The sequence below is a fragment of the Aptenodytes forsteri genome, unplaced genomic scaffold (assembly GCF_000699145.1).
Source record: "Aptenodytes forsteri isolate BGI_AS27 unplaced genomic scaffold, ASM69914v1 Scaffold415, whole genome shotgun sequence".
Lineage (NCBI taxonomy): Eukaryota > Metazoa > Chordata > Aves > Sphenisciformes > Spheniscidae > Aptenodytes > Aptenodytes forsteri.
The window spans coordinates 1,464,374-1,479,615 of record NW_008794745.1 but is presented as its reverse complement, the minus strand read 5'-3'; the positions used below and the strand labels follow the sequence as shown (position 1 = coordinate 1,479,615).

General features: G+C 53.2%; 1 protein-coding gene across 2 annotated transcripts in view; it reads left to right on the top strand.

Annotated features, from left to right (window-relative positions):
* Positions 1-5,801: 5,801 nt before the first annotated feature.
* Positions 5,802-15,242, top strand: part of NOS1 (nitric oxide synthase 1) — a 42,438-nt gene continuing 32,997 nt past the window's right edge. For both annotated transcript variants that reach the window (XM_009274026.1, XM_019470686.1), the window contains exon 1: positions 5,802-6,529. In XM_009274026.1, coding sequence (XP_009272301.1) covers positions 5,802-6,529 — 728 coding nt within the window. The remainder of the gene's footprint in view (positions 6,530-15,242) is intronic.

Sequence of the window (15,242 nt, the reverse complement as noted above, 5' to 3'; positions counted from 1 at the left end):
GATCCCCTGATCCAACTGCCTAGAAGGCATGCCGGCGACTCCTTGTGCCGGCATGACCAGGCTTTCCTCGGCTGTTTAATTCCCCAGAGAGGGACGGTTGGGATGAAAACAAAAGCAAGTACCAGGAGCTGGATAAATGCGCAGGTCGTGGGGCTTTGGGGCAGCTTCAGCCCAACGATATGGCCAGGAGCAAATGTGTATTGTTTTGCTTTCCAGAAAACAACCCCCTGATTAGAGGCAAATGAACGCTCCCAGGGAATGGATATAGATTTATTTATATCAGAAAGCAAGCATTTAATTTATTAACTGTTCTTTTACCCGTGATAGGCATGTTTTCAGTGCAAACACCTGTGCCCTGCTGACGTGGGGGAGGAGAGGGGGTCTCCAGGGCTGAGACCTCGGCACTTCATCCCTTCGGCAGCATCCTTCCTGAGCCCGCCGGTTTCCGTGGCTGCGTGGAGTGGTCCAGCAGCTCTGCAGCATCACTGGACGCTGGGCACTGGTACCGGGGTGTTGTACAGATGGCAAAGTGCCTTTTATTTAATTGACTCCTATGTGTAAATCAGGTTTATTGGGGGTGAAGAAAATGTCGTGGCCCAGGCGAAATAGCCACTTCCCAGCCTCGTGCGCTGGGGGTGGGAAGGGAGAAGCAGAGCGCGTCGTTTGGCTGTGAAGGAAAAAGGGCTCGCTCCTTCCCGGGCAGATTTTGGCAAGGTTGGTGGGAGGTGGATTATTAGATATAGCTGGGGGAACATTGTCTATATATTCTCAGGATTAAAAGGCCATGTACATAGATACACCATGGCATCGGTCTGAGCCGAACGGGAGTTGATCGCAGAACTGCTGGCACGAGGAAGCTGGCTGCCAGTGAATCACTTTAATGCTCCATTTTCAGATGCACAAACACGCAGGTTTACAGTAACTGTGCATATGTTGCATCCCGTTGCTCCTCATCAGATTCACTGACGCTCCATGGGTCATAAAAATTAAACGGGCATAAATCCTTCAGCCCTGGGGTTCTTCATTGAACGCTATAAATCCCACGAAAACTAATTAAATAGGACAATGGTGTCCATTTAAAGCTGGCATGTAGAGATGTAAGCCATTACCACAGCAAAGACAAGACTCAAAATCGATTTGCGAGGACAAGGGCAACCCAAGTGCCCACACCAAAGGGCTGGTGTTGGGTACATCCTAGCTCACCGTAGCCTGCAGCTCCTGGCTGGGAGAGTTAAGAGATTGTGTTAAGCTCCCAAGATTGATTTCTCCTCCGCTTTGCTTTCTAAATCAAATCATCCAATTAACATATGTGCTGGAGTTTGTTGCTTGAAATGTTATCTGGCGACTCTAAAAGCTTTTCGTTATTGCTTTTCATAGGGCTTGTTTGTTACGCGAATGCCTTTGTCGCTGCCGTAGGGGAGCCTGTTCTGCCGCTCTTCCCTACACTGATTAAAGCCTCCAAACAAGCAATGTCAGCGTGGATCGGTGTCGAGATCAGAGTTAACGCTTTTTGTAACGCTTGTCTGGGGTGCTACAAGTTTGCAGCTCTGCAGGGTTTGTTGCTCTTCTCTAATTTGAGTTGGTTTTATGCTTTGGAAAGAGGAGGGAAACCGAGGCAGGGAGTGGGACGGCACCGTCCGTGGATGTTAATTCAAGCGGGATGCCTTGGCAGGGAGATGAGCCCGGCCTTGCCCATGGCATTGGCCATCTCCCGGCTGTCTTTCAGGGGTGAAATAAGTGTTTCCACCTGAGTAGCACTCACCCCGGTGAAACCCTGCTCACTGCGCTGCTCTCACTGGTTTTAAGGAGTTAGGTGTGACACCTCCAGTACGACCTGGCAAACGTACTACTGCTCTTGGGTTCATAAATCAGACTCTTAATGATGCTCGTAGGGAGAACTGAACTCGGCAGAGCTGAGCCACCTGTGCTGCAAACGGCCGGCATCTCCCCATCGCGTCGCACAGGGTTGAATGCTTCAGGTTTCATCCAAAACGTGTCCCCTCTGGGAACAGACCTGCAGATGTCCCAGGACACCCTGGGAGCTGGGTATGGGGGAAGCCCTGACCCATGCTGGGTGCCTGGGGAAGTCTTCCCTGCGCTCCCAGGTGTCTCCTGCTGCCTTCTCATGCCCTGAACATCTCCCTGTCCCTCCCATCTTCAGCCTGAGTTTGTGCAAGGATTTGCAGCTGGAAAACGGTTGGACTCAATGACCTTAAGGTTATTTTCCAACCTAAATGATTCTATGATTCTATGAAAATGCTTGTCCAACTCTTCTCCAAAGAAGCAGAAGGGTCAGGGGCTTAGAGACAGGTTGCCCTCAATCTCCTTGCCTGCCCCTCTGCTTCTGGCTTTTTTCTGACCTTCCTTACTGGGAGCAGCTGAGAAACAGGAAAGAAAAGGCTTGAGTTTGAGGGGGGGGAAATCCTAAACAAGTAAATGTCATTCCCTGTCTTCCAGCCAGTCCCCAGCTGCTGCTGCAGAGCCCGCAGCTGAGGCAGGGGGAGATACCGGCCACTGATCACCCATGGGCGAGAGCGTGTGAGGTCCAGGAGCGAGTCCCCCTCTTCTCTGTAGGGGACATGTTGGTGCTCAACCCCATCCTGGAGAAATCCCTGGCTGGGTGCTTAGGTATTGCCTAGAATCGACTTTTTTCTTCTCTTCCCTCTTGTAAGGAATGCTGAGGTGCCGGCGGGTTTTGGGGATGGGGAGCGATGTGCACCCAGCAATAATGTTTTCCCCTGGGATCTTGCAGGCTGGAGCTGCATATACGTAACAAATTATAAGCTTTGCTATAAGCTTTTTGGAGGGAAGAACTGGAAATTGGCCTGGTGGGAGAAGAGTGAGGGACTGCAAACACTTTGGGGTTTCTCAGCTCTTTGGGGCGGATGAGGGTCCTTTCCAGTGAGCTCAGCATCACCCCGCTCCCCTGCAAGCGCTGCAGTAAGGGGTCGAGCCGGGCTGAAAGGCATCATCTCCTCCGGCTGTTGAGCATCTGCCTGCGGGAGCTGCTGGGGATGCCCAGCGGTGACAGGGGCCCGTGCCGGGCAGTCCCCGAGATGGCCCTGGCCCCGCTGAGATGGGCACGATGCGAACACAGACTTCACCGACTGCGAGGAGTTCATGAGCGCCACGTAGCCAGTGACTAATCCAGAGCAAATAACAGGGTTGTCCCCTTGAAGGGAAGCTGACAGTCCCGCACTCGCATGGTACTTGCACTGCTTTCAAAGCCTCGTTCGTCCTTAGTGCGTCAGCTAATACATTAGAAATGAGTCCTGCGTGACTTGGTGGCTTGCCCGGACATCAGGGTGATGGTGGCCTCGTTGGCAGGGGGGACCCGTGGAGGGGCTGGGGGATGCAGGGACTGCGCTGGTGGGCTGCTGGGAGCGGGGCGAGGAAAAGACAGACCCTGGGCAGGGAGAAGGAAGCTGATCCTGTGGTTTGGCACTGGCACCGAAGAGCCCGAGGGCTCTCGCCTGCGAAAGAGGGGGAAGACTTGGCTGGGGTCCCGCCTGTGCCACTGTGTCCAGCGCTGCCGGTGAAAGCAGGCTCTGGCTGGGGAAGAGATGGAGGGGCTGGAAAGGGAGAGGGACAGGAACGTTCCTTTCCAAGCAGACCTCTGCCTCCCTCCTTCCTTTCCAAATATGTGACCTTCCCTCCCCAGGTGGCCCGAGGATCTGGAGGAGATGTCCTGCTCTGCTGCCCTGAGCCCTACGAGGTGGCACAGGCCATCATGGCTGGCAGAGGTCCTGCTCCAGTGACCTCTGGCCAGGGCCACTTGCGGGAAGTCACCCAGCAATTAGGGCTTGTGTCACCCGGGCTGATTAGCCCTTGAGGAGGTGACTCCCCACCGACCTACTCAGGTGGCATTTAACCCTTTGTGTGCTGCTACTGCCCTGCAGGGCTGAATAATGGCAGGAGAAGGGCAATAGGGGTTAAATCCATCGGCTCAGGTTATCGGGCTCTAATTGCTTTATTCTTTACTCGCCTATAAAGAGCCAGTCTGGGGTCAGCACCCTTCGTCACATGAGGATTAAAATGCTCAAGTGAGTTAATGTCAGGGCTGGTGTCACTGCCCTGCTCCTCAGATCCTTGTTTTTCCCATCCGGGTGCCGGAGGGAGCTCCTGGCAGAGGGGGGCTCGGTGTGGGGTGTCTGAAGGTGCAAATGCTGCCCTGAATGTGCTGCCTCTGGGAGACAGGGGAGTGTTTTCCTTGGCACGTCAGTGCCTCCAGCCTGCAGATCTAGTGCCCTCTGTTCTCTCCCCAGAATTCAGATTTAAAAAAGAAGGCATCTGCATTTCAGCTTGCTGCTAAATGTCAGGGCACAGTCACAGAGACAAATGTTCTCCAGAGCATCTAAGAAATGGGAGGGGAACGCGGAGAGAGGATTTGGGAGCTGAAGTTATCGAATGCAAGCGTAGGCATGTAAGAACCAGGGTCCCATCAGGAGTCAATGAGACATAGCTCCCCAAGCCACGCGAGGGTTGTAGAAAGTCATGCCCAGCTGCATGAGGTTCCCCCGAGAGATGGGTAAACTCATTGCATGTTCTCCTCTCGATGGTTTTCCATCAGCTAAAGCAGTTTGTTTGGGAACTGTTCAGAACTGGATGGCAGGGCTGGGCACGGGGGAGTGCTAGCTTTGCCTCCTATATCCCCGTGCCAGGGTTGAAATATGGGGAGAGGAGGAGCTGAGCCAGGCTGAGGCTGTGATCCCTGTAGCCAGACTTAGAAGCACTTGCCATTGTAAGTGCTTTGCTGTAACTCAGGGTAAGGGAAGCTGAATGTCCTCTTCTACTGCCTTGTTTTGCTTGTGGCTGCTACTCTTCCTCCTGAAGCATCGAAACGGTCTCGGTGTGCCAGCACCTATGGAACGGGTTTCATCCTGGGCAGGGACATACGTCCCCTGTCTGGACACCCCAATCCATCTCGACCATCAGGTTGTTGGATGCTCTGGAAAACACATGGAGACAAGATCCTCAGCCAGCAGAAATCACCGCTGAGCTCCATGCGGCTCTACCCATTTGCCAGACTTGCACGGATCTTGCTTGAGACCCATGGGCAAAGCGGGGAGGGTCCGAGCAAGGCTGCCCAGCAGCCCCCTCCCAGGGCTCCCCCGCTCCCCCCCGCGCTCTCCCGGCCCCCGCTGAACAGATGGTGCCGATTTTCGCAGGGGGAGCGGAGGAAACAAAGCCCAGAGTGATGGGAGACTGCAGCCTGTCTCCCAAACGCAGCCCGGGGGATGACATCTGTGGGGACGGGCTGATGCATGTGGGTGTCTGTGGCGTGCCGAGCCCCGTGCTGAGCCTGCACTTAACGCCTGCCCTATCTCACTTTTCTTTCTCCTTTGTTGTTTTTTTCTCCTTTCTAGATAAAGAACCTCGTGGACCGTTTGCAGGGATGTCGGTGAAGTGAGCGGGCTGCCTCCCCGCCTCTGCCCAGCACAGGACCAGAGGCTGACTTGGAAGCTGGCATGTTGCCCCCTCCAGCCCCTGCTCGGCCGCGCAATGCCCAGCCCTGCCTGCCCAGCCTGCCCTGCTTGCCCTGCCCCTAGCCTTGCTTTCCACCAGTGATACACCCTGCTTTCCCCAGGACGTCGCTTTGGGAGAGAGGCGGCAGTGAATATGCTGCAGAAAGCCAGCCTGCAGCCAAAGCCCAGAGGAGTTTTGCAGTGAGGCCAGTTGCTTAAAAGCCAAAGAGTCGTCCCTTCCCTGCCCCGGCGTGGATAAGCATCTCGGACAGTGAATTTCTCCGTGCTCAGTGGCTGTCGAGGTCCTGGTCTGCAGGCTCGAAGAGGGGGGCTGCCATGGAAGAGAATGTGTTCAGCGTGCAGCAGATACAGCCCAACGTCATCTCGGTGAGGCTCTTCAAGCGCAAGGTGGGCGGCCTCGGCTTCCTGGTGAAGGAGCGCGTCAGCAAGCCGCCCGTCATCATCTCAGACCTGATCCGGGGAGGGGCTGCGGAGCAGAGTGGCCTCATCCAGGCTGGGGACATCATTTTAGCCGTCAATGGCAGGCCCCTGGTGGACATGAGCTATGAGACTGCGCTGGAGATACTGAGAAGTATCGCCTCTGAGACCTACGTGGTCCTCATCCTGCGGGGCCCTGAGGGCTTCACCACTCACCTGGAGACCACTTTTGCAGGCGACGGGACGCCGAAAACCATCCGTGTCACCAGACCCCTCTGCCCGACTCCGAAGGTGGTTGACTTGTCCAACCCAAGCCTGCACGGCAAAGAGCAGCCGCTGCCAGCAGCCGACCGCACCATGGGCTCCCTGTGGACAAGAGAGATCAGGCGGGAGGTGGAGCCGATGGTCCACGTTAACGGCATCGTTACCGGCAGCAAAGGGCAGGGCGCTGGGAAGGGGAAGGAGGGTGCTTGTGGTCACCCTTGCCTCAACGGCGGTGTGGAAGACAATGAACTGCTCAAAGAAATCGAGCCAGTCCTGGATCTCCTGAAGAGCAGCAGTAAGGACAGCGATGGAGATGCACCCTCCAAGGTAGAGACAAGAGATATAGAAGTCCAGGTGGACTGGTAGGTCCCTAAATACATTTTTTACATTTGGTGAAATGTGCTGCTTTTGGCTACCCAACACGGCTAGGTGTTTAGGTGTCGGTGGGCACCTCTCCAGAAACGGCTGCTGTCTGACACAGCAGGATGGAGATGGAGAGGAAAGGATGCGAAAAAAGGGGGAAGTGGTTGATGAGGGGGAGATAAAAGGAATGAAAAATTGGGAGTAGATGGTGGAAGAAAGGGAGAAAGATGTAAGCGTGGGAAATCAGGGAGACAGCAGGAGTAATGTCTTGTGGGAAGCTGAGCTGTGCGATGTGGTGGATCGTGGGCTAGGCTAGGATTTGTTTCTGTTCCGTGTTCTCAATCTCATTTGTTTTAAGTTTTAAACAAAATCCCGTGCCTCAGTTTCCCCACCTGCCAAATCAGATTTATGGTACTGTCTGTCCTTGCTATTCTGTTTTGGAGCTCTCCCCTTGAAATCTGCTATTGATTAACTGCCGGAGAGGGAGAAGGAAGGTCAGACTGGCAGACTATGATGCTTCCCAGGAGAAATGAGTTTCAAAACCTTCTGTGCTTTTGGCAGTCAGGCTCTGGCTTTGGGGAGGGGGAAGGGGAGCCCCAGTCTGGTTCCAGCTGAAGCCAAGGGGACCTCTGTGCAAGGGGCAGTGGGACCTGCCTTGGGTGCTCCCGTCTTCTGGGAAGGGGGGAAATGTTTCCCGTTGAGAGCTCAGAAATAGCCACCCCTTGTTGAAATGCAACAGCGAAGCTGCCTGTTCATCCCCTCTGCTCTTTCTAGATCGAGCTAATTATTTCAATATGCATATGCATGTATAACAAGGGTGGGGACATATGTTTGCCCCATGACCTCCTGAGGAGGGTGAAGTCCCATCATGCGGGTGGAACTGCTTCATTTCTGATAGCTGCTTCTGCAAGGGGTGATGTGTGCGCTGTTGCCCTCCTGATCTTCCCTGGCATTTCCCTGAGATGTAGATCATCGCTCCGGAGCCGAAGCAGCTCCCTGTGACCCTTCATGCTTTGCAAAACATTGTTGGTAGCTATTTTTTTTTTTTTTTCTTTTGTACCAGCTCTCTCACCTCCTGGCTATTTATTAGCAATGGTATGTTGCCTTCTCCTGTTGCCTTTCCCCAAGTCCCCAAACACCTTTTAGCAGTGCCAAGTGCCGCAGCAGGTTGTGGCTGCTCTCGGTTATTGACTGGCTGTAAAAGCCAGGAGGCTTTTTCAGGATGGTTCGCTGAAGCTGGTGATCTCGGTTCAGTGACAGAGGGGTTTGTAACTTCAAGTTCCCTTGCTGCACCTGCTTCCTGAGGGAGGGGAAAAAAATGGTATTTATTTTTATTGTCAGAAACAATGAGAGACGAAAGGCAGAGCTGTTGGCTGCGGAGGAGTGGGATCCCTGCAGTGGGTTCCCTGCCCGGCTCGGCGGCAGAGCCCAGGCTGAGCTCCTGATCCCTCCCATCACAAGCCAACACCCACGCCGTGTGTTTTCCATCTTCTTTTTTTTTATTTTTGGTTGTTTTTGCGCCATCATTTCCGCTCGCTCCCAAATTGTGCATTTTTTCTGCGGAGGACACGGTTACTCAAAGCCCATTAGGGTGGTCACACTGAGTCAGAGGAAAAAAAATCAGCTCAGCTCGGCGCCTGTGGTGAGTGGCAGACATCTGGGGAAGAGCGGTGGGACAGGGCGCGCTCGGGGACATCCTTCCCTGCTGTCCCCTCCCACCACACACACCCCCAGATCTCGGCACACTGCTTTTTTGTTTTGCTGCTTTCAGAAACAGCTGGTTTTGGTCTCTGCTGTGCAATAGGAGGCAATTTAACCCCCTGAGCCTGGCACTCTCCCTGGAAGGCTGAGGGCTACCTGCCCGGACTGCACGTCCTTTAATCCAGCACCAACCCATCCCTGGGGGTACTTGGTTTAGGCAACCAAAGAATTGAGACCTTGAAGGGGTTGTGTTTGACTACAGGTCCCCCTGAGCCTGGCACTCTCCCTGGAGGGCTGAGGGCTACCTGCCCGGACTGCACGTCCTTTAATCCAGCACCAACCCATCGTACTTGGTTTAGGCAACCAAAGAATTGAGACCTTGAAGGGGTTGTGTTTGACTACAGGTCCAACAAAATCTACAGGGGTGCTTAAAAAATCCCTTCTGTCGCTCTGTTTTTGCTAAGACTGCTGCGATGGAGCTAAGGGTCATGATCTGGTGAAGCCCCCGGAGGGCACAATCCCAAGCATTGATACAAGGTACAGGCTCACCCTTCAAACCGTGTCCCCCGCTGTCCCCATCCTGTCCCACCAGCTGCAGGTTCTCTGAGGAAATTCTGCTCCGGCTGGGGGAAAGGGTGAAGAATGGGGTTTTTCTTTGAGGAGTCTCTTCTACTCATAAAGAGATTAAACCAAAACACTTTGAATTCATTTAAACTGAAGGACCTCAAACCGGCACGAATATTAGTGAAGTGGGTACTTCACCAAAACTTCACTCACTTTATTTTTCAATATCCTTTAAAAAAAAAAAAATCTATGTAATCTATGTACCTTGGGACTGAAAATCCACTTTTTGGTCAAAATTAGTCTTCAGTCTTCTGCTTGATGAAAAGCTGCAGCCTCCCTCTTGCGATAGGACTCTGCATGAGAGAGAAGACCTGGGCTCAAGCAGAGAAGTGGGAAAGGAGATATACTGCAGGGAAAACTTGTCGAGAGCTGCTCTGCAGGGTAAAGGGCATTTCTCAGCCGCCTCTCCTCCCACTCCTGCGACGTGCTGGAGATGATTCATCTCCTCTGCTTGGTCTCAGACAGAGCTGGGGCATCGTGAAGGTCTTCTACAGTGAGAGTTTTCCTGGTCCGTAAGAGAAGTGCAGAAAGGTCAGGGAGCAATGAGGAGCGGATAACCATGGAGACTGTGTTGGCTGATGCCAAAGAAATGCCCCCCAAAATAAGCAAGCTTTGTCAGATTGCTGCAGCTCTAACGCTGTAGGCTGTGACTTCTCCAGGCTTGGGGGGGAGCAAGCAAAGCTGGCGCTAGTCAAAACAGGGACAGAGCTCTACCTAGACACCAGGAGGGTGCAAAACATCGCTGAAGGTTAAGCTCAACGCTTCCAGCCTGGACCACTTGACCGTCGATCCAGCTGGAGATGCTGGTCTCAGGACCAATCCTGTTCTGTCTCCATCTTCGCTTGGTGCTGACCTTCACAGCCTGCAGCACTTTGTCAAAGCCGGTCCGGCTCACAGAGCTGTGACAGCTTTCCTAGGGCAGAAAGGAATGATACAAGTTTGAGGTTATTCACAAAGAGCCAAACACTTCTCGGTCAAGGTGGGCTTTGCCGAAAGTGATTCAAATTACACCTGATGCTTTGGGCTTCCAGCCCATGGCTCTAATGTTACTTACAAGGAAAACTGGAAACTTAAGTATGCATTGGGAAAAAATACCAGTTCATCTCCATCCCTTGCACACATGGTCTGCACTCCCCAGGGGAGTTGCCCCTGCAATGACCTGGCTTTTGCTCCCTGCTGATTTCCAGCTGTAAGGTGCCCTGGGTCCACGGTGCGTGCCCGTGGGATGGGCTGCGGCCACGGCTGAATGTCTGCTACTTGGCTCAAGCCATCTGCGATGAAGTCGATCATAAAACAGAGCATGGAAGTGGGGCACAAGGTATGATGAGAGCTGGCATTTCTGCCATGAGGCTCACCGTGGGCTAGAAAACAAAAATAGAGTTTGATTCACTCTCTGCCAGCTAACCTAGGTCTGTTTTTCCCTCTGAGCTCTAGGGAGATTGTCATGTCCCATCTTCCCTCCCTCTCCCCCCCTCACCGAGTTGCCAGTATTTATTTTTCTTCTCAGGTCTATTCCATAATATGAACAGCATGACGGAAACATGGCAGTTTCGGTCCAAAAAGCAGCATCAGCAGCCCTGAGAGGGAGAAGTGTGCTGAGAGCAGGAATTCTGGTTATGAAGGGTTTCAAGGTTTCAGGCTCCATCCTGCATTGGAACAAACCCCGTAATTTTGCAGTTCTTGAAGAGAAAATTCTCTTCCTCCCACCTCCTTCGCCGCCGCCAATATCTCTTTGTGTTGCTCAAAACATTTCATTTGCATTTCTGATGTCTTCATTATTCTGTACTTGGACATGAAACTTTAAAACCTCTGAAATGAAAAGGTTCCCTGAAACTATCATGTTATTGCCATTCTGCAAAATGGTGAAGTACGAAGCTTCGGCAGCGAATAACCCTCCCCTTCTCCCTCGGTGGATTCTTCTTCCTCGTCACTCTGACTACATCAATCTAATCCAGAGAGGCATTTTGTGCCTGCAAATAACATATGCCACACGAATACATCCCCGTGGAGCCCTCTCAGACCAGTTTCCAAAGCACCCTTCACCCGCTCAGCCCCCCTCTACTGGTGCTGCTTCTTGCATCCCATGGGATGGCCGTTCTCCTTGTACGTGGTCCCAGCAGACAAACCCATGGCCCACATAAGAGCCTGCTGTTTCCCAGCAGACCTGAACTGCGTTTGGCCTCCAAATAAGATGCTGAGGCTGAAATCTGCTGGGTGCTTTTTGGGCACGGCTGGGAAGGGACAAGCACGGCGGCTGCAGGCTGCATGTGATGTTGGCTGAATCTCGAACGATGCCGGTGGGACTTTGGGATCGCTTGGATCTGTTCCCAGGTCTTTATCTGTCAATGCCTACTCAACGGCATTTACCAACCTCGTATTTCATAGGCCTCGCTCCGAAGCCACTCGGTGCAGCTTGCTCGGCTCATTAGTTCCTAATCCCAGCCCAGCGACGCTCTGACCTTCTGAGGGTACAAAACCTTCTTCAGGCCATGCCGCATGCTTGTCAGTGAGGCTTTTGTCCTCTTCCTTCAGTGCCATTCAAGCTCCCCTTTCTCATTTAGGAAGTGGTTTCTTGCTTTGATCGTTCTGCAATCACCCGCTCCAGGCAGGCTGGCCCCGCTGCCTCTCTGGGGAGCGCATCCCACCTTTTGGAGTTATTCTTTCTGCTTCCAACATTCCCGCTTCCTTCCTGAGCTCTGCTCCATCCTCTGTACCCTGCAAATTCCAGATCCTGCCCGATCCCTTCTCCTGCCTCTCCCTCAAGCGCGTGCTGTTGTGCCAGACTTCGCCTTAACCCTCGAGGTGAGGAGCCTGCAGCCAGCACGTTTTCCAATGTTGCAGATTCTGAGCTGCCCCAGGAGCATGAGAGCAAGGAAATATTAACTCCTGAGCGTGCAATGCCCTCTGGAGTATGGTTTTCCACGGGGCAAAAGAAAGGTGAGGCAACTGCCATTTACTCCAGCCTCTAGCACTGGAAGGAGGAGCAATGTGCAGTGGAGCCTTGCAGCCGTCCCCAGGGACACACTGGGAGAGGGGAAGAGAGTAAAAAGAAAGTATGTCTTTCCCGCAGCTCACAGCAGGCGAGGTGTGCGCGTGTGAGCGTCCCACGCAGGTCCCGAGCACCAGCGTGGTCAAGGACAAGGGCCTGGAAGGAGTCCATCCCCCGGAGTCGCAGCACGGGGCACTGCTGTCGGCATCACGGCACGAGAGCCATCATCGGGAGTGTGGACATCCATGTCCTTATCAGTTCATCCAAATTGGTCCCTGGGGACTGCAGCAGCTAGTGGTACCTCTCATCTCTGCCTGGGGAATCAGAGGGATCCTTCTGCCAAGCAAATTCAAAGGAGCAAAGTGACAAACTTTCTTTTTGCTCTTTTTTTTTTTTTCCCCTTTCTTTTTGGAAAAGCTTTGGAGAAATTTCGCAAAGGGCTGTCTCAGCAACTTCCCTTCATCACTCTGAGCACTGCAACATCATCAAATTAGTCAAAAGAAAAGAGTGGTGCCTCTCATTTCTCCAAACAGCCAGATGCTCTTTGCGAGGTGAGGCAGCATCCAAGGCTCTGCCTTTGCACCAGTGGGGGAGGGCAGGATTCCTCTTTCTTTTTTTAAGTAACAAATTTTGCTTTCAGAACAAAAGATGACCTCAAACGGGGTCCCTTCCCAAAAACCTGCTCTGGATCCAAGAGATCTTGCTAATAGTATTTAATAGACCTACCAGCAGGACCAGGTTAGAGAGGGATCTCTGGATCCTGGATCTGGCCTTTGGGAGAGCTGAGCCAAACAAGCGTCTCTGAGGACAGATCTTCAGCATTGCTTCTAGTTCTTCAGAGACACTAAAGTGGTGATTTTAAAAATCCTGTTCAATGTCCCAGAGCACCCAGGTCAGGTCTGACGGTGAGTCGTGAGGATTTCTCCAAAGGCTGCCGGGAGCCGAGGGCAAGCCCCGCTTTCCCCGGCGTAGCTGCAGACGGGGCTGCTCTCACAGCAGCTCCCTGGAGGTGTCCAACCCGGCTGCCTTGAAACACCCCTCGGGAGAACTGCGCCCTCCCCATCGCCCACCGGCAACCCGTGAGAACGGCCCTTTGGGCTCTCCTGTCGATAAAGTGCTTTCGGAAACATTATCTGGAGGCTGAGCTCAGGCACGGTGTTTTGGCCACCCTGCCAGTCTCCTTGCGTGTGTGAGTGGCATCCTCGTATGGATGTGGCAGGTCACCCCGTGTCTCTGCTGGTGGCTGGGGAAGCCAAGTCAAGAGAGGAAAATAATTGACCCAAAAGACCCTGTTCCTGTCTGAGCTAGCTAGTAACAAGGCAGTTACAAGAAATGGGCAGGAAATATTTGTAAAATGAAGCAATTGATATTTTAAATTTTTTTTCCCCCATCTGGGGTGAGGCTGTGGCTGCTCTGAATGGGCTTTTCTCTCCCTGTCTCTCTCCAAAAGACAGAGCCGGATACTTCTGGGCAGCCTCATCCGGGAGAGGTCTGCGCTAGCTCAGCGCAGGGGCACGCACCCGCAGCCCTGCGAGGGACGGACCTCCTCGCCCAACACCGAGCAAACTGCAGCACAACGCCAGCACGGAGGCGAGAGATACAACCACGAGTTTAGTCTAATGGCTTTGTTGCAGCTACGCTTGACTGTGCTTTTATAGCAGAGACTAAAGGTGAGGGCAGCACCTCGCTGCCTTGTTCACGCAGCCATAAGTCCATCAAGAATAGCAATACGCAACCTGTTTCTGCCCCGGTTGCAAACATGCAATGGGATGCGGAGCATTTGCTCCTGAGCATCCAACCCTTAATGCCCACCTGGACTTCGCTGCTCCTCAGGACGGTGCATCTCGCTGTCAGGTGATGCTCGAGGCCAGGGAATGGGAGCAGGGCCCTGCTCCAGCAATACTTGTAATACACAAAGTAGCCAACTACAGCGATGACTTAATTCAAGCATCTGGTCTTTTTCTGTGCCGTTGGCACAGGTACCAGCATTTATGGCTTTGCTGGTGTGCAGACAATGAGGTTACGCATGCAGCCTCCCAGATGAGAGCTCTGGCTGCTGCTGCCGATTGATGGATTCCTCTCCGAGGCTCCCTCGTGCCGGCAGACGCCCATTTAGACAGGCTTGCAAACACCTTCCTGGAAACAGCGGGTTGTGCCAGGCGCCTGCAGGCATATGCTCAGTGTCATTTTGGAGGTGCCTGTGGGATATCTGGCACGCTGGGGTCTGCCTGCCCAAGTCTCTCCTGTCTGCACAGAGGCAGAGTCTGTGCCCCTGGAGAGGCACGGTGGTCCCCCAGGAGGCAGGTTCCCCCTGCTAAGTCCCAGGCACCAGTAAAGCCAAGGGATTTCTTCCATCACCTTATGGATTTAGTGCTTGTGTCTTGATATTGGGCCAGTTATGGGGAGCAGCACGTTGGGGCTCATCAGCTACAAGAGATGGCTCGTGTATGCCCATCACTTCACACGCTCAGTGGCTCTGTGTTGATCTGTCTCCACTCTCCCTGACGTGATGGAGCTCAGGGCAAGAGGGCAGGGACGTGCAGCCGTGGAAATGAGTATTCTCCGGGAGGTTTAATAGCTGGCCTTGACTTAGGTGGAAGAGCCAGATTTGCTGAATTTTCATCCTGTTAATTCTCTATCTTGCTGCTGGGAATCCTTAGGTGGAGGTAGGATGGACCTGTCAAGAGACCCTGAGCTTCCCCTTTGGTTGGGCTGGTAGAGGGCAGAGTGCGTACCATACGGTTTGTGGCTGTCCCCAGCCCCGGGGACCTGCGTGGCCACCGGGTGCTCCCGGCAGTGCCGCCCCCATGTAGCAAAGAGCCGGGACCTGTTGTCTTTGGCTGCGGCTGTGCGGTGCGGCGGGTGGGGTTTCTTGTGTTTTATCTGATTGAAACCCTTTCACGTACTCGTAGGAGCCAAGTCACAAAAGAACAGCTTTCTTCTCCTGGGGGGGGGATAGAAAAACCAGTAAAAGCTGCCCCTGTGGCACCTGTACCCCCTCGCTTGCACCAAGCTGGCCACTTTCACCCTAAGGCAGCTAATGTTTGGAAGATGTCCAGGAGCCTAGTGTAATATTTTGGCAGCTGAACATTGCTCTGTAGAGGCAGAAAAATTACGGAAAACTTAGAGCACAGGGAGATCATCTTTAAGTGAAGTATTTTCCTTAAGCTGTACCTAAAGATATGAGCTGGGGGGCAAGGAGGGTTGTGAAACTGAATTTATTTGTACATACGTGTCTTCCCGAGACAGTGTCAAGAGCACCGTGTGGGTGTGAATTATGTCCTGAGTGCAAGTGTCCTACTTTGGTCGGTGCCCAAAGCCCGCCGTCATTAATGGAAAGGCTCATTATTGACTTTAGTGGGCATCTGGAAGACTTTTAAGAACTGACAGCAGGAGTA